Consider the following 14156-nt stretch of genomic DNA (forward strand, 5'->3'; position numbering starts at 1 on the left):
GGGTATGAGTCACTTCAGGAGAGTTATGGGCCACCCCCCCCCTTTATGGAAATCTTCAGAGAGCAGTCAGAAGGCAACTATTACTACTACTATAGAAGGTATTTCTATTCAGATAGAAGTTAATTTAGATGGCTTCTGAGGTCCCTTCCAAATCTGAAGTTATGTAATTCTGTCTGCTTTTTATAGTTATTCTCCCTAAAAACTCCTGTCATGCAATGAGCTATCATTTTTTTTCAGCTGCAGTATATATATTTTGCCTCTTCTAATCTGCTGCTTTTTCACCTGTTAAAAGCTAGGAAATTAAGCTTGTTTAAAGGCTCTATCTAAAAGGATAGACTCTGAGTGAGATCCTAGGGAGTTTGTTCTCAAAAATGTCCACAGAGCTCTTGGTTCATGGATTTGTAACATTCACTTTGCTTCATCAAGTATCTTTTTGGGGGGGTTGGGGGGAAGAGAAGGGTTCATTCTGATTCATGGTCACGGTCATGTTCCAGAGAGCTGAGATTTTCAAATGAATGATCTCAAGTGAGGTGTTACCATATCAGATTTGCTTAAATAAAGGCACGCCTTTATTTATACAGCCCCCTTTCACCAAGGAACTAGCACCATAATTTCTATAAAGCCATTTTCTTTGTCTTTCATTTACTTCTTCCTCACAATGTGATCCTTTCCAATATTTTAGGCTATAAAATCAACAAATCCCCACCTGTCCTGGAAGAGGCGTGTGGCCAGCATATAGTTCATTGAGGTCTTGTGCTCTAGGTAGGACCTGAAAGACAGAGAAAGGACTAGTTACATCTTTAATTTAGTTCAAGAGAAGACTGATACAGAAATAAAACAATCAAACCCACAGTTGTCGTGTAATTTACAAAATATCTTTCTTAAAAATAAAAAGTGACAAGTACACAAATTCAATTGCTATCAGAGGAGTAGAAGATTCAAAACACTGTAGGAAAATGGGTACTGGGAAAATGGAAAGAAAAATATGCTTCATAATTACAAACACTAAAATTTTCAGAAGAATGAGGAATAGAAAACTTTCCTCTTGTACTGAATCTGGAAAGGTCTTTTTGGTTTTTGTTTTGCTTTTGTTTTTTGCAGGGCAATGAGGGTTAAGTGACTTGCCCAAGGTCACACAGCTAGTAAGTGTCAAGTGTCTGCGGCCAGATTTGAACTCAGGTCCTTCTGAATCCAGGGCCAGTGCTTTTATCCACTGCGCCACCTAGCTGCGCCTGGAAAGGTCTTTTTATTAGGCTCATACCTTCTGGGGTCTGGTACCTGTGATATGGAGTATCATTTACAAGGACCAGGGAGGCATAGATTTGAAAAATAAGTGAGATTTCCTACAATTTGGCATCTGAACACTCAAAGATATGTTACCTAATGATGAGATTAGCCTACTACTATAGTTCTGAAATTTCAGCATTTCATGTAACATCTCACTAACTGAAAGTTGCTCACTAGGAGTTCAAAGAAGAAAACAATTTTAGTTCTACAAATACTAGCAAAGCACTATTAAGTGAAGGGCAATTGGCATTCAAAGATGATGGATAGGGAGTATAGAGGGAAAGAAAAGGGGTTAGGGGAAGAGAGATAGGAAGTGGGAGAGGGAAAGAACGGGAGGGGGAGGGCAAAAAAGAGGGAGAGAGAATGCATATATACTGGCTTACTATGTGTGCCAGGTAGTGTGCTAAGCACTGAAGCAAGCACAAGAGGTGAAAGCATAGTCCCCTTCTTATAGAAGCTTATGATATAGTGGGAAGATAAGTCATATATGCAAAGTAGTGGAATACAAGCTAGAATATAATTAAATTCATAAGAGAGCTGAGATATTCGAGGAAGCCTTTATGAGAAGAATAAGTAGTCTCTGAGCTAGATCTTAGAAGAGAGAAAGGACTTCTATAGGAAGAGATGTATGTATGTTGGGGAGGCTACTCCTTGTACAAGGGATTACAGGGAAGTAGGAAAGTATACAACAAAATTAAGGACTGGGTGGTTTAGTCTGGCTGGAGCATGAAGAGCATGAAAGAGGATAACAGGAACTAAATGTGAGCAGGTAGGCTGGAGGCAAGTTTTACATTATCCAAAGCTGTGGGGAACCCTTAAGGTGCTCTACAGATCTGAATAATTCTTACTAGTATATAATTTGCTATAAGTCATGAGATTAATAAATGAGAGAGCTGGGTCTTGAATCCAAGTCTCCTAACTCCTAGGGCCATCCACTTTTTCTTAGAGTATGCTTGCTGCCTTTTGACAAACATTCTCTCTACCTCTACCAGTCTCCATCCTCCCTTGCTTACAATCAAATGACAGGGTTCCCTTGGGAGTTGACATCTGCAGTTTTCCATCATTTGGGGTGGGGACCCCTATGCCAGTCACCATAAACCTCATCCCTCTCATCCCATCTTGCAAAAAACTGAGATATCTAACTGGAAGACAACACTGTGGAACCATGAGGGCTAATTAGGTCTACAGGTTTTTCCCTGTTTGGTAAAATGACTAACAAACCACTATTTCTTGCTCCTCCAATGTGTGATTAAAAACTGTCATATGCTTAGTTAGGTAAAAATCCTTTTCCTTGATATCTCTACAAATTCAACTCAATTGAACAAACTTGTTAAGCAGGGCACTATGCTAGGTACAGGAGATACAAAGACTAAATGAAACTCTCTGTCCTCAAGGAAATTACACAGTGGGATAGAGAGTGGGATATCACACGTTCAGAGCAAAGTAAATACAAAACAATACAAAGTAATTTTAAGAGGGAGAAAATACAAGAGCTGAGGGAGAATGAGTAAAGGCCTCTAGTAGGAGATAGCACCTGAGCTGTGTTTTGAAGAAAGGTGGAGGTGAGAAAGAAGTTCATTCCAGTGTTGGAGGAACCATCTGCACTACAGCATGGAAAGCAAGAGGCAAAAGAGTATACAGAATAAACAGCTAGCAGGCCAGTTTTACTGCAAGGGAAAGCGCCTCTTCCAATTTCATCCCTATCTATCTTAGGCTTACACCTTGCCATGCCAAGCCCCCATGTTTGCTAATGAACTGACCCTTATCCTTCAACACTAACTTTCACATGATTTCCATATTCTTGTAATCAGTAAAACTTAAATTTCTCCTAAAGACTTTATCATCTTTACCACCCTCTCTGATGCTGGCTGCTCCTTCTCTCATAGCCATTCAGGACATGGGAAGGGGTCAGCATACTACTTATTCTTCAAAGAATTCTAGACCCTCCCCAATGCAACCATTATACATCCATCTTTCTTCCTCTGAAGTTCACTGCATCTCATTATACTGGCCTGTCCTGAGCCCTGCTGCCACCTACTGACCTCTTTCCCCAGAGAGTTCAGCATCTGACTCACAGTATCCCTTTTCTACTTCATGGTTCCCCATCATCCTTGACTTCAGCATTCATGTTCATAACCCTCTGAACACCCTAGACTACCAGTTCATCATCTTCAACTCTCATCCTCTTTGTGCTTAGAGGACATTACATTTTCCTGTTCTTCTGCCTTTCTCATGATGCCTCATTCCTTGTAACCTAGTTGGTTTTGGTGGTGGTGGTGGTGGTGGTGGTGGTGGGTTTTGTCTAACCAAACAATTAGTTATTGAATTGTATTAATGGCAACATTTAAGTCTTTGATCCATCCCTGTTCTCCTAATCCATCATTACCCATGTTCAGACCTCACTTTCCCTACTTCACAATCCTGATCTTATAGGGTAAGCAGTTAAAGAAAGGCATTATCTTCTGTCTTTGAATGCCCTATTCTCTTGTCCTTCTGCTGTCCTATACTCTATAATTCCTTACCCCCATCTTGTCTTATTACCACTCAAACCTTGCCAAGCCCCAATTCTTATTTACCCTCATGATCTGCCTTCTTTGACCCTGTGTCCTGCTGAACCACTGTAAGGAGTCATACAATCACGTGAACCAGGTCTACTACACATTTAAGTTATTTCATCTCAGCTGGGTCCACAGTGCTATATGAAAATCCTCTTACTTTCCTCTGATTGACTTTATACTGAACTCCCTTTCCTTCTCTCCTCAAGTCACCTACATTGTTGTTTCCCCCTTCACTCTAGGCATAAGAATTGGTCATATTGTATAGAGGCCATTAATTATGAACTTCTCCCTAATTCTAAAATTCTCAGCAGTTGCTATTTACTTTCTCTTCCTTTACTCCAGTTTCTGAAGAAGCAGCAGTAAGGCCAAACCCTAACTGGTGCCTTTATTCCCCTCCCATCTCTTCTTCTCAGAACTTGTCCCTTCCATCATCTTTCCCCGCCCCCCACCCCACCCCAATTTTCATTATTTCTTTATTCACTGGCTCCTTCCTTGTGGTGCTTAATAAATCCTGATAGTGATTTAGGAGTAAAAATGTGGAAGCCTGGATCTGGGCAAGGTAAGGTTAAAGCTGGCCTATCAAAGGCCAGGGAGACTCAGTGACACAGGCACAGATGATGACTCAAGTGGAGACTTCAAGGTATAGAGGTGGTTGGGGAGTGCCGTGGAGGCCTGGGTCTTGGCAAGATAAGACCAAAGCTGGTTTACAAAAGGTCAAGAGGGTCATAGGGGATATTAAAATACTGGGTGTCTGTCACACTTATCCCCACACTGGATTACAATTAATCTAATCTTTGCATCTCCTTGAGTGCCTAACATAGTTGCTTGGCATATTATTGTATGCTAATAAAGGTGTGTTTTTTTAAAATGTGAATTTGTTTAGTCAAATTACTATTTACCTCACAGTTACAAGGTACACAGTAGACAATAGTTATTAACTGAATGACTGAATTAATAAAAAGGGAATTCTAGGGAAAACTTACTAAGCCACATTTTTCAAAATGTCAACAAAAAAAAATACTGAAAAAAATATACTTAAATTCCTAATTCTCAGGTATTCTGGAATGTATATCAATGAAAAGTATACTGTGTAAGGTAGAAGAAGGGCTTAGTTAATAAAATGGGCTTCTTTCAGTGAGAATCTTTTCATGCTTGTATTTTTTCAAGCTCCCAGAATCATGCTAAGATAGGACTTGGAGCTTGAAGAGAAATTCAAATTAATCTAGTCTAGCCCCTTCATTTTATAGATTAAGAAAGTAGCTCATAGGAGATAAATGACTGGTCCCAGGTTAAACGAGAAGCAATAATCATTCACATTTACACTGCACTTTAAGGTCTACAAAGAGCCTTTTTCACACCAACTCTGTGAAATAATTAATACAAACATGATTGTCTACTTTTTACAAATGCGACTTTAAGGCTCTATGAAGTTCATTGACTTCCCTGGGATGACACAAGCTAACAAATGTCTGAGGAGGGATTCAAAGCCAGGTTGTCGGACTCTCAGTCCAGTGCTCTGTCCATCAGACACTGTGCTGTCTCAGCAGTAAGTAACAGAGGAACTCAGGACTCCAACTAGGAATTAAGTCCATCGACTGGTGCTTGTTTCCCAGCCCTAAGGTTGTCACCTCACCCATAAACATCCCACGTTTCTGATGTAGGAAATATGCGAATAAATCCCCCTCTACGATCGTTTTCTTCTTTCACGCGCCGTAAAACCTTGATCTAGATTAAGGAAAAAGAGAAGAGTCATGTCAAACCAGTAATGATAATAGACATTAGAATATATACTACCATTGGTAGCAGTAGCTGAAGTTAGAGCCCACAAATACAAGATAAAGAGATGCCTCCTATTCACATTTTCCCACCTTCATTGTCTTTTTTAAATTATAGAGAAGGGGAAGGGAACAAGCACTTGTCATGTGCCTACTCTATGTCAGGTACTACTTTAAAATATGATCTCAAAACAACCAAGTGAGGTAGGTGCCACAGTAACTCCCATTTTGCAGGTGAGAAAACTGAGGCAGACAAGAGGTTACAATGAACTGGCCAGGGTCACACAGCTCGTAGGTGTCTGAGGCTGGATCTGAACTCAGGTGGTCTTGATTCCGGGCCTAGCGCTCTATCCACCATACTCAAAACCCCCAATATAACAATAACACCACCAACAAAACAAACTATTTAGAATAAAATATATTTAAATTAATAACAACCTTTCTGCTCTATGTCCCCTTCTCATCTTGTTTGTCCATTTATATCTGTATAAATATGAAGTTTTTTGTATAGTCATAGTTAATGAACACGTATGTGGCTGCTGTTCTAGTTCAGCTGTCTTCGCTGCATTATTTATTCTTTCAAAATTTATTTATATTCCCTCTAATTGCCATTTGAAATAAAATAATAGTATTCTACGGCACTGATACAACAAAATGTGTTCAGCAATTCCTTAGTTATTAGAAATATGGCTATTTCTGGGGTATTTTATTAATAATAATGAAAATAGGAATGTTTTTATAGAAAGTTTTTTCAATCACAATGAAAGTATATATTCCAAGTAATGGAATCACTGAATTAAAGGCTGTAATAAATTTTATACCACTTATTCTGTATTGTTAAATGGCTCTACAAAAAGATGATACAGGTTCATGATTCTATAATGAAAGTAATGGAGAACTTGTTTTTCTACTCCCCCTGCAACATATATCATCACTTTTGCCAATTTGATGGATGTGAGGTTATACTTTAAAGTTATTTTAAATTGTACTTTTATCAATGGAAAGGTTGAACTTTTTCCAAACTAAAATTCAACAATTACTTATAATTGTGTTTCTTCTTTCACAAGTTGTTCATTTCTATAACCATTTATGCATTGAGGACTGCTTCCTTTTAAAAAGAAAACTGTCTCAGTTCCTTTTAAGTTCTATATGCCAAACTTTTTAACCTCATGCTATATTTACTACAAAAATTTATTCATTAGGTTCTTTTCTTTTGTTATTATTTTGTTGTCCTGTTGAAGTTTTTAAATAATTGACTTCATCTACTTTCAATTCACTTTCATTTGTGCAAAAAGAACTGCTCTCAACTGAGATTAAATATATAGTTCCTTATTCTTCCAACTTTTCAAAATTGTTCTGGCTAATCTCATTGATCAAATCAGAATCTGCAACAATGTATGATATGAGGTATACATCTAGGCTTGATTTTTACCGTACTGCTTTCTAATTTTCTCAACAATTTTTATTGAATTCCTTTTTCCAATGTTTAGGATACTTACACTTCCCAGACACCAATCTTTTGTAGACCTTTTGTTCTACTTTTGGAATATCTATTCTAGTCTATGGGTCTGGTTTTTTTTTTCTTTTTTCTTTTAATCTAGTACCAAATGATTTTGAGGAATATTGCTTTAAAATATGTTCTGAAATCTGGCAAGGGAATTTCTCCATTAACTTTTCTTTCACAGTTGCCTTCTATGTTCTCACTCATTAATTTTTCCATGTAAATTTGTTATTTTTTTATCCACTTTATAAGGTAATACTTGGTATTGTACCGACTCTATAAGCTAATTTGGGAAATACTCACACATTGTCATCCTAGGTCACTTATACTAGCTCATTCTAGTAAAGGATAGCATTCAACTTGTTCAATTCTTGCTTTATGTCCATCAAAATAGTTTGGAGATTATCCTGATAAAGACTTCTTTGTGCTTTGATAGTTAAGTATTCATATATTTTATTTTGTTGCCATTATTGTAAATTCAATTTTTATCAAGTCTTTATCAATATGAATGTTTTTGTGTATTTCCTTTTTTCTTATTTCTTATTTCCTACTAACTTTTAAAACTCATTTATCATCATTTAATTTTCTGTTGTTAAATTCCTTGGATTTTCTAGGTAAATAATCTGTCACTTGCAAATAAGATATTTTAACCTCTAATCAAGAGGTAATTAGTATTTCTAATTTCTTTTTGATGCTTCATTCCCACAGGAAACATTTCTACAACTCTATTAAGTAAAAATGGCAGACATGGGGCAGCTAGGTGGTGCAATGGATAGAGCACCAGCCCTGGAGTCAAGAGTACCTGAGTTCAAATCCAGCCTCAGACACTTAACACTTACTAGCAGTGTGACCCTGAGCAAGTCACTTAACCCCAAATGCCTCACTAAAAAAAAAAAAGTGGCAGACATATAAACAGTCCTGTTTAAAAACTGTTTTCCAGAGGCAAGTACTTCATTGCATAGAATGTCAGCTCCTGGTTTCAAGCAAATGCCTTTCATCATATTAAGGAAAAATCCTTCTATATATTTTGTAAATGTTTGTATCATAAATGGCCACATTTTCTCAGAAACTTTTCCTGTATTTTTATTAATGTGGTCATACGACTATTATTTATATCAATTGTCATTCTAATATTGAATATCTTTGTATTACTGTAGCATAATTACAAGATAATGACTAGTATAATATAAAGTTGTTTGTATCTATATGTAAAATATATTTGTTTTGTTTGTATTCATGTGATTGGTCAACTTTTTTTCCTGTTCTGTCTTTAACAGCTTTTTGAGTCAAAACTATATTTATCTGATTAAATACTATTATCACATATATTTAGAAATAGCATATATAACATAAATATGCTTTATTCCTTGAAAGATTGAAAAAATTCACTTGTAACTATATCTTAAAACGAAAGAAGAATTTCTTTGTGTCTGAATACATGATCAATTTTTTTTTTGGGGGGGGGGAGGTAGGGCAATGAGGGTTAAGTGACTTGTCCAGGGTCACACAGCTAGTAAATGCCAAGTATCTGAAGCTGGATTTGAACTCAGGTCCTCCTGAATCCAGGGCCAGTGCTTTATCCACTGTGCCACCTAGCTGCCCCCTACAATCAATTTTTACAAATATTCTGAAAATATATTTCCTTGCTTTTTTCATTTAACTCTCCATATTTGTTAAATCAAATTTGATCACCAACTGGTTCAAACTCATAACTTCTTTATTTTTTTGTTCAATTTATTAAGTTTTTGTTGTAGGATATTCAGGGGTTTACTATTATTAATTTTCTACCCAATACTTGTAAATCTATAAGCTTTTTTGTAAGGGAGATGTAAATTCTATTTTATTTTGTACATATGGAATTACTAAATTTTTATTAGTGAGTATTCCTTTTACTATCTATGATATAATAGCATTGCTTTTGTTTCTCATACCTCCTCCTACCTCATCCCCTCAGGAAAGAATTTCACCTCTTACTCTACTGTAAAAAAGTAAGGACATTTGCCATGAGCTCACTATTCTACTCTTCTTTTCATCCCCAAACCCTTTGTCATCATCCCCCAATCTTTTGTTTTTCCCCGTCTCTGACAATGAGATGGCCCTTCTCCTTACTAAATCCAAACTCTTTACATACATACTTGATTCTATCCTCTCCCATTTTCTCCAGCAGACCACTCCCTTGATTAACTCCTCTCTAATCTTTAATCTCTCTCTATAAACTTTTTTTTCCTACTGATTTCAAACATGTCCAAGTCTCCCCCATGCTTTAAAAATACTTTTAGTAGACCCTACCATCATAGTGTTCTAAGGTTCTATATATCGCCTCATTTTCTTAGCCCAACTCCTAGAAAAAGCTATTCTTCTTTTTCTACTTCTGAGTTTGTTTGTTTTTTAATCCATTCCATAACACTTTTTCTTTTTCAAGGAGAATTTAGTTGATTTGCATTTAATGTTCATATTGTTAAATCTGACATTTAGTTTATCTTTTTGAGGGGGCTATATTTGTTATTCAAATAGTTGTTAGGGAACGGAAACATTATTATCTTACTATATCTATTTTCATAACTCCATAAAATTTCACTCTATTGTCTTATCATGGTATAGCCTTGATCCTGAGTTCTCAAAGGCTATACCAGGAACTGGAAAGGCTTCGAGCATGGACCCAGGCACAGACTTCATACAAGCCAGTCCATTCTAGCTAAGTTTGGAAAGGCTCACTATCAGTTTGATCCCACAGTGATGATAATTTGGAACATGACAATTATGAAATCCCACCTGCTGAACTTACTAATGAAATCTGCATCTGTAAAGTACCAACACCAACAAAATCACAGGTGCACCAACTATTAAAGTACTTCTATAACAAAATCTAATATCACTTCTTGTATTTTATGTACATTCATCTCTCAAGTTTCCCTAAAATTTTATATCCATTGCTATCCTTTGGGATCACCAACTCCTTTTCTTTACTCCATATGCTTTTTGTTGCCTTATTTAAAATTTACTTTCAAAATTATTTTTGCAGTATACTTATCTCTTAAGTCTTTTTGCTTTTTTTTCTTTCTTTTTTTTTGTGAAGCAATTGGGGTTAAGTGACCTGCCCAGGGTCACACAGCTAGTAAGTGTCAAGTGTCTGAGGCTGGATTTGAACTCAGGTCCTCCTCACTCCAGGTCTGGTGCTCTATCCACTGCGCAACCTAGCAGCCCCTTTTTGCTTTTTTTAAGCTTCTAATTTTATTCCATCCCTCTTATTTCTACTCTGTATGTATCTAAAGATTTTTAAATGTGTCTTTTATGTGCAGCAAATTGTTGGGTTTTGCTTTTATCAATTTCTCCTTAATTTTTATTAGGAAATATAATACATTCACATTTAGGGTTATAATTACATGTGTTTTCTTCCATTAACTATGTATATCAATCGATCAATAAACATTTATCAAGAGCAAACTATGTTCCAGCAATGTGCTAAGAGCTGGATGTATGTACTTGTATATCAATACATATATAAAATTCATATAAATACATATTACATAACTAAACATGCATATAAATATATGTATATGTGTATTTGTTTATATAAATATAAACATGCATACTTGATGTCTCAAAAATTTAAGTGTAGGTTTAGTGTGTGTAGGTGGATGTGTAGTGATAGGGATAGAGACAACAAGGTTAGGAATTGAACCCATAATAGCATAGGGAATTTCCTTGACCAATGCAATTTGACATCTTATTTGCAATTTTATTTGCCTAGCATACTTGTCCTGCTCTAAGTCAGCAGTCTCTGTTTCTTTTGCTTATACTCAATATGAACTTGCTCTCCTTTCTTCAATTCCTCCTCCCTCTTGTTAACCTGTTTAACTCCAAACTCCTTAAGTTTACTATTATTCTCTTTTGTGTTTTGTTTGATGCTTTCCTTTCTAAGATAAGAGTTAGGTATCTCTTCTTTACTAGCCTCCCCTTTATCCAGTCTTCTATTTCAGTCATATTAATTTGTAATTTCCCTTTCTAAGAACTATTGTTTTCATACCATCACCCTTCTTATCCCTTTCCACCTTCTAGGGCCCTCTCCAATCTATTCCCAAGAAGTGCTAATTCTTGATGGAGGCATTAGGGCGAAGTAAGATCTAGGGATTCTTTCTATATGCAATGTTCTGTGTTCTCACTAGTTCTGGAAGTTTTATAATAATTTCCTGAAGTAAAAATGAGTAACTTATTTTCTTGATTGATGTGTTCAGAGACTGTCATGAGTATGAAGTTCAATTCCTTCCAGAACAGTGATTTTTTTTTCCTGCATCACCCAATGATTTTAATTTTTTTCTAAGCTTTATCTTCCATTTAAATTTTGTTATTCTTTGTTATCTGCTACAATGCATTTCCTTGGTCTTTTGTTCTTCTAGTAATGCCTTTACATTCTATGTTACAATCCAATTTTATAAGTTTTTTTCCCCCCTTATTTTTTCCTAAGATTTCTTCCATGACTCCTTATCTTCCTTTAATTCCACTGAAGGCTTCTTAGCTACATTTATATATTCCTTTAAGTCTTCCAATGGTTTTTTCCTAGGTTCAAGTCTTCTTTGCATTCCCTGAGGTTATCTATTATCCACCTACAGAGACTTTTCTTACATTATTTCTGGTGCTGCATCAGCAGGCATTTCTTCAGTCATTTTCCCCTTGTTTCTCTTGAATATGATTTCTTCATTTGTTTCTGAGGTTCTCTATGGCATGCTGTCTTTCCAATGGGATTTTCTGGATATTTCTAGAGATTTTATCTCTTTTTGCTCTTCCTTTTGCTACTTTAAGGAGGTCATGAAGATTAGTCTGTCTGGTCTCTCCAAAACCCTTCATCATCTTTCCCCAGGACAATTCCTTCCCCCTTTTCAGTGAAAATTCTATTTGCCAAAAATAATCAAATTGCTGTTGAAGGATGACACACTCATTCCCACCTCACCTTTATCTTCAATCACCAGAGCCAGAAATAGAATTATTTTTTACCTCCTCCATGGATAAGCCAAGCACGGAACCACCTAATTTCCCCGGCACCTTCTCCCTTGCTGAACCCACAAGGTTTTTCATTTCAGCATCACTAGCAGACAGAGGACGAGAACGCTGCAAAAAAGAAAAAGCACAATTTTTCATTATCCTTTTGATTCTCTTCTTTCTTTTTATTCATCCAACAGCAATATTATCCTTTCCTAAGACTACAGGCTAAAATGTCTAACCTAGTTAGCAATAACTAACCCCAAAGCCCAAAACACTATGGTCAAGATGAAATTCAGCAAAATAGAGGCAAGAAGGGAAAATGAATTTTAAAAGATACTGCAAGTTCAGAAAATAACTGAAATGAGAGGCTCCCAACTAGTTTTCTAAGATAGTGGTTCTTTAATCTGATTTTATAATAATAACGTGGACAATAGTTATTTTAGGGCCATGGCAAAAGCCTCAAGCTAAAGTTAACTCTCCTGGTTCAATAAATAAATATGTACCATATAGTAGTAAAGAAAGGAGGAATGTGGTACAAAACAAAAATAAGTGATCATAGATTTAAAAGATTAGTTTACAGCCTAATATTGGATTTGGAAATTAAGTGAGAATACATATCTTGGAAAGTCACTGATGACACCGAGACAGACCTTAGACATAATAGCTCAGAGAAATGCATGTGACTAGAGGGGATTCAAGCAAGATGACAGAAAGGAACTCAAGAAGGCTAGATTCCAACCCATCAACCAAATGGAACATGCAAGCTGCCTATCAGTTTCATTAAGAGGATATGTAAAAAAAGAAAAAAAAAAGAGGATATGTATTCTCTCAATTTCTGATAATCAGGAAAGTCCTAAGTGCAGTAAAGTATAAATTGGTTTTGTTGCTTGAACAAGCAATAACATGGCAAGTAAGATAACAAAAGGAGCCAGGCTACATCAAGTATCCTGATCCTGAATTGCTAAGCTAGATAAAGCAGCTATTTAAAAACATAAATAAATTGACTAGTAGGACAAGTAGGGCAGCGAGGTGGCACAGTGGATAGAGTGCGAGGCCTGGAGTCAGGGAGACTGAGCTCCCCAAAGTCAAATCTGGCTTCAGACACTTTCTGGCTATGTGACCCTGGGCAAGTCACTTCACCCTGTCTGCCTCAGTTTCCTCACCTGTTAAATGAGCTGGAGAAGGAAATGGCAAAGCACTCCCGGGTCTTTGCCAAGAAAACCCCACATGGGGTCATGAGGAATTGGGCAAGACTGAAAAAGACTGAACAAGAACAAGTAGGACAAGCAGGAAATGCACAAGACCTTCCTTTCTGACTCTCAAAAACAAAAACAAACAAACTTGACCAGAAGAAAATGGAAACATTTTCTTACTATATCAGCAAAGATGTTCACTCAGTGTGCAAAGGAATCTTTACCAATGGTTTCTCAAGTCCCTCCTCCTGACTGATGACAAACAGTAATTTTAACTCTGTACAAAATGGATAGAAAGATAGATAAGCAGTCAAAGAAAAGATGAGCATAACACTTCAAGAAGGTTGTCAGAAATAGATTTACCACCAGTTATTCTATGGATAAGAACCTATAAAACAGGCCAAAAGAAAAGGCTGATTTTTTTTTTCACTGACCCATCAACGTTACAATTGAAGAGTTTCTTAAAGAATGCCAAAGAAGTTTTTACTCATTACATTTTCTATGGGGATATAGAACAATAAGAACACACTGAAGGGGAAAGTCGAAGGGAAACTTTAGAGATTTAGGAAAAGAATCAAAGCAAAGGATCTTCAAAAAGAATCTTCAGTGTAAGATACGACTACTGAGTGAAAAAGAATAAGTGGATGATGGGATGAAAAGAGGGTTTTCCTTATCATTAAATACCAGCTGGCATTATTAAGGCTAGACTACACACTGAAGTTTCATCATCTTAGAATTCTAACAGCAGTAACTTTTTCAAAGCCCAGTAGTGCTTACACAGAAAAAGTGTTATCTAAATTTAAATAAGTTTTAAACAATGCAAAAAGACAGCAAGAAAGGAACATTTTCGATAATGCTATTT

The 14156-nt window shown here is 36.3% G+C and overlaps 1 protein-coding gene across 9 annotated transcripts in view; it reads right to left on the reverse strand.

Moving 5' to 3' along the window:
• The window catches only part of TTLL5 (tubulin tyrosine ligase like 5), a 342013-nt gene that overhangs the window by 229000 nt on the left and 98857 nt on the right, over nucleotides 1-14156 (reverse strand). For all 9 annotated transcript variants that reach the window (XM_043985336.1, XM_043985334.1, XM_043985333.1 and 6 more), the window contains 3 exons: nucleotides 12114-12227; nucleotides 5479-5570; nucleotides 707-769 (listed from right to left, as the gene is read on the reverse strand). In XM_043985336.1, the coding sequence (XP_043841271.1) occupies nucleotides 707-769; nucleotides 5479-5570; nucleotides 12114-12227 (269 nt within the window). The remainder of the gene's footprint in view (nucleotides 1-706; nucleotides 770-5478; nucleotides 5571-12113; nucleotides 12228-14156) is intronic.

This window comes from Dromiciops gliroides, chromosome 2, assembly GCF_019393635.1.
Source record: "Dromiciops gliroides isolate mDroGli1 chromosome 2, mDroGli1.pri, whole genome shotgun sequence".
NCBI classification, from domain to species: Eukaryota; Metazoa; Chordata; class Mammalia; order Microbiotheria; family Microbiotheriidae; genus Dromiciops; species Dromiciops gliroides.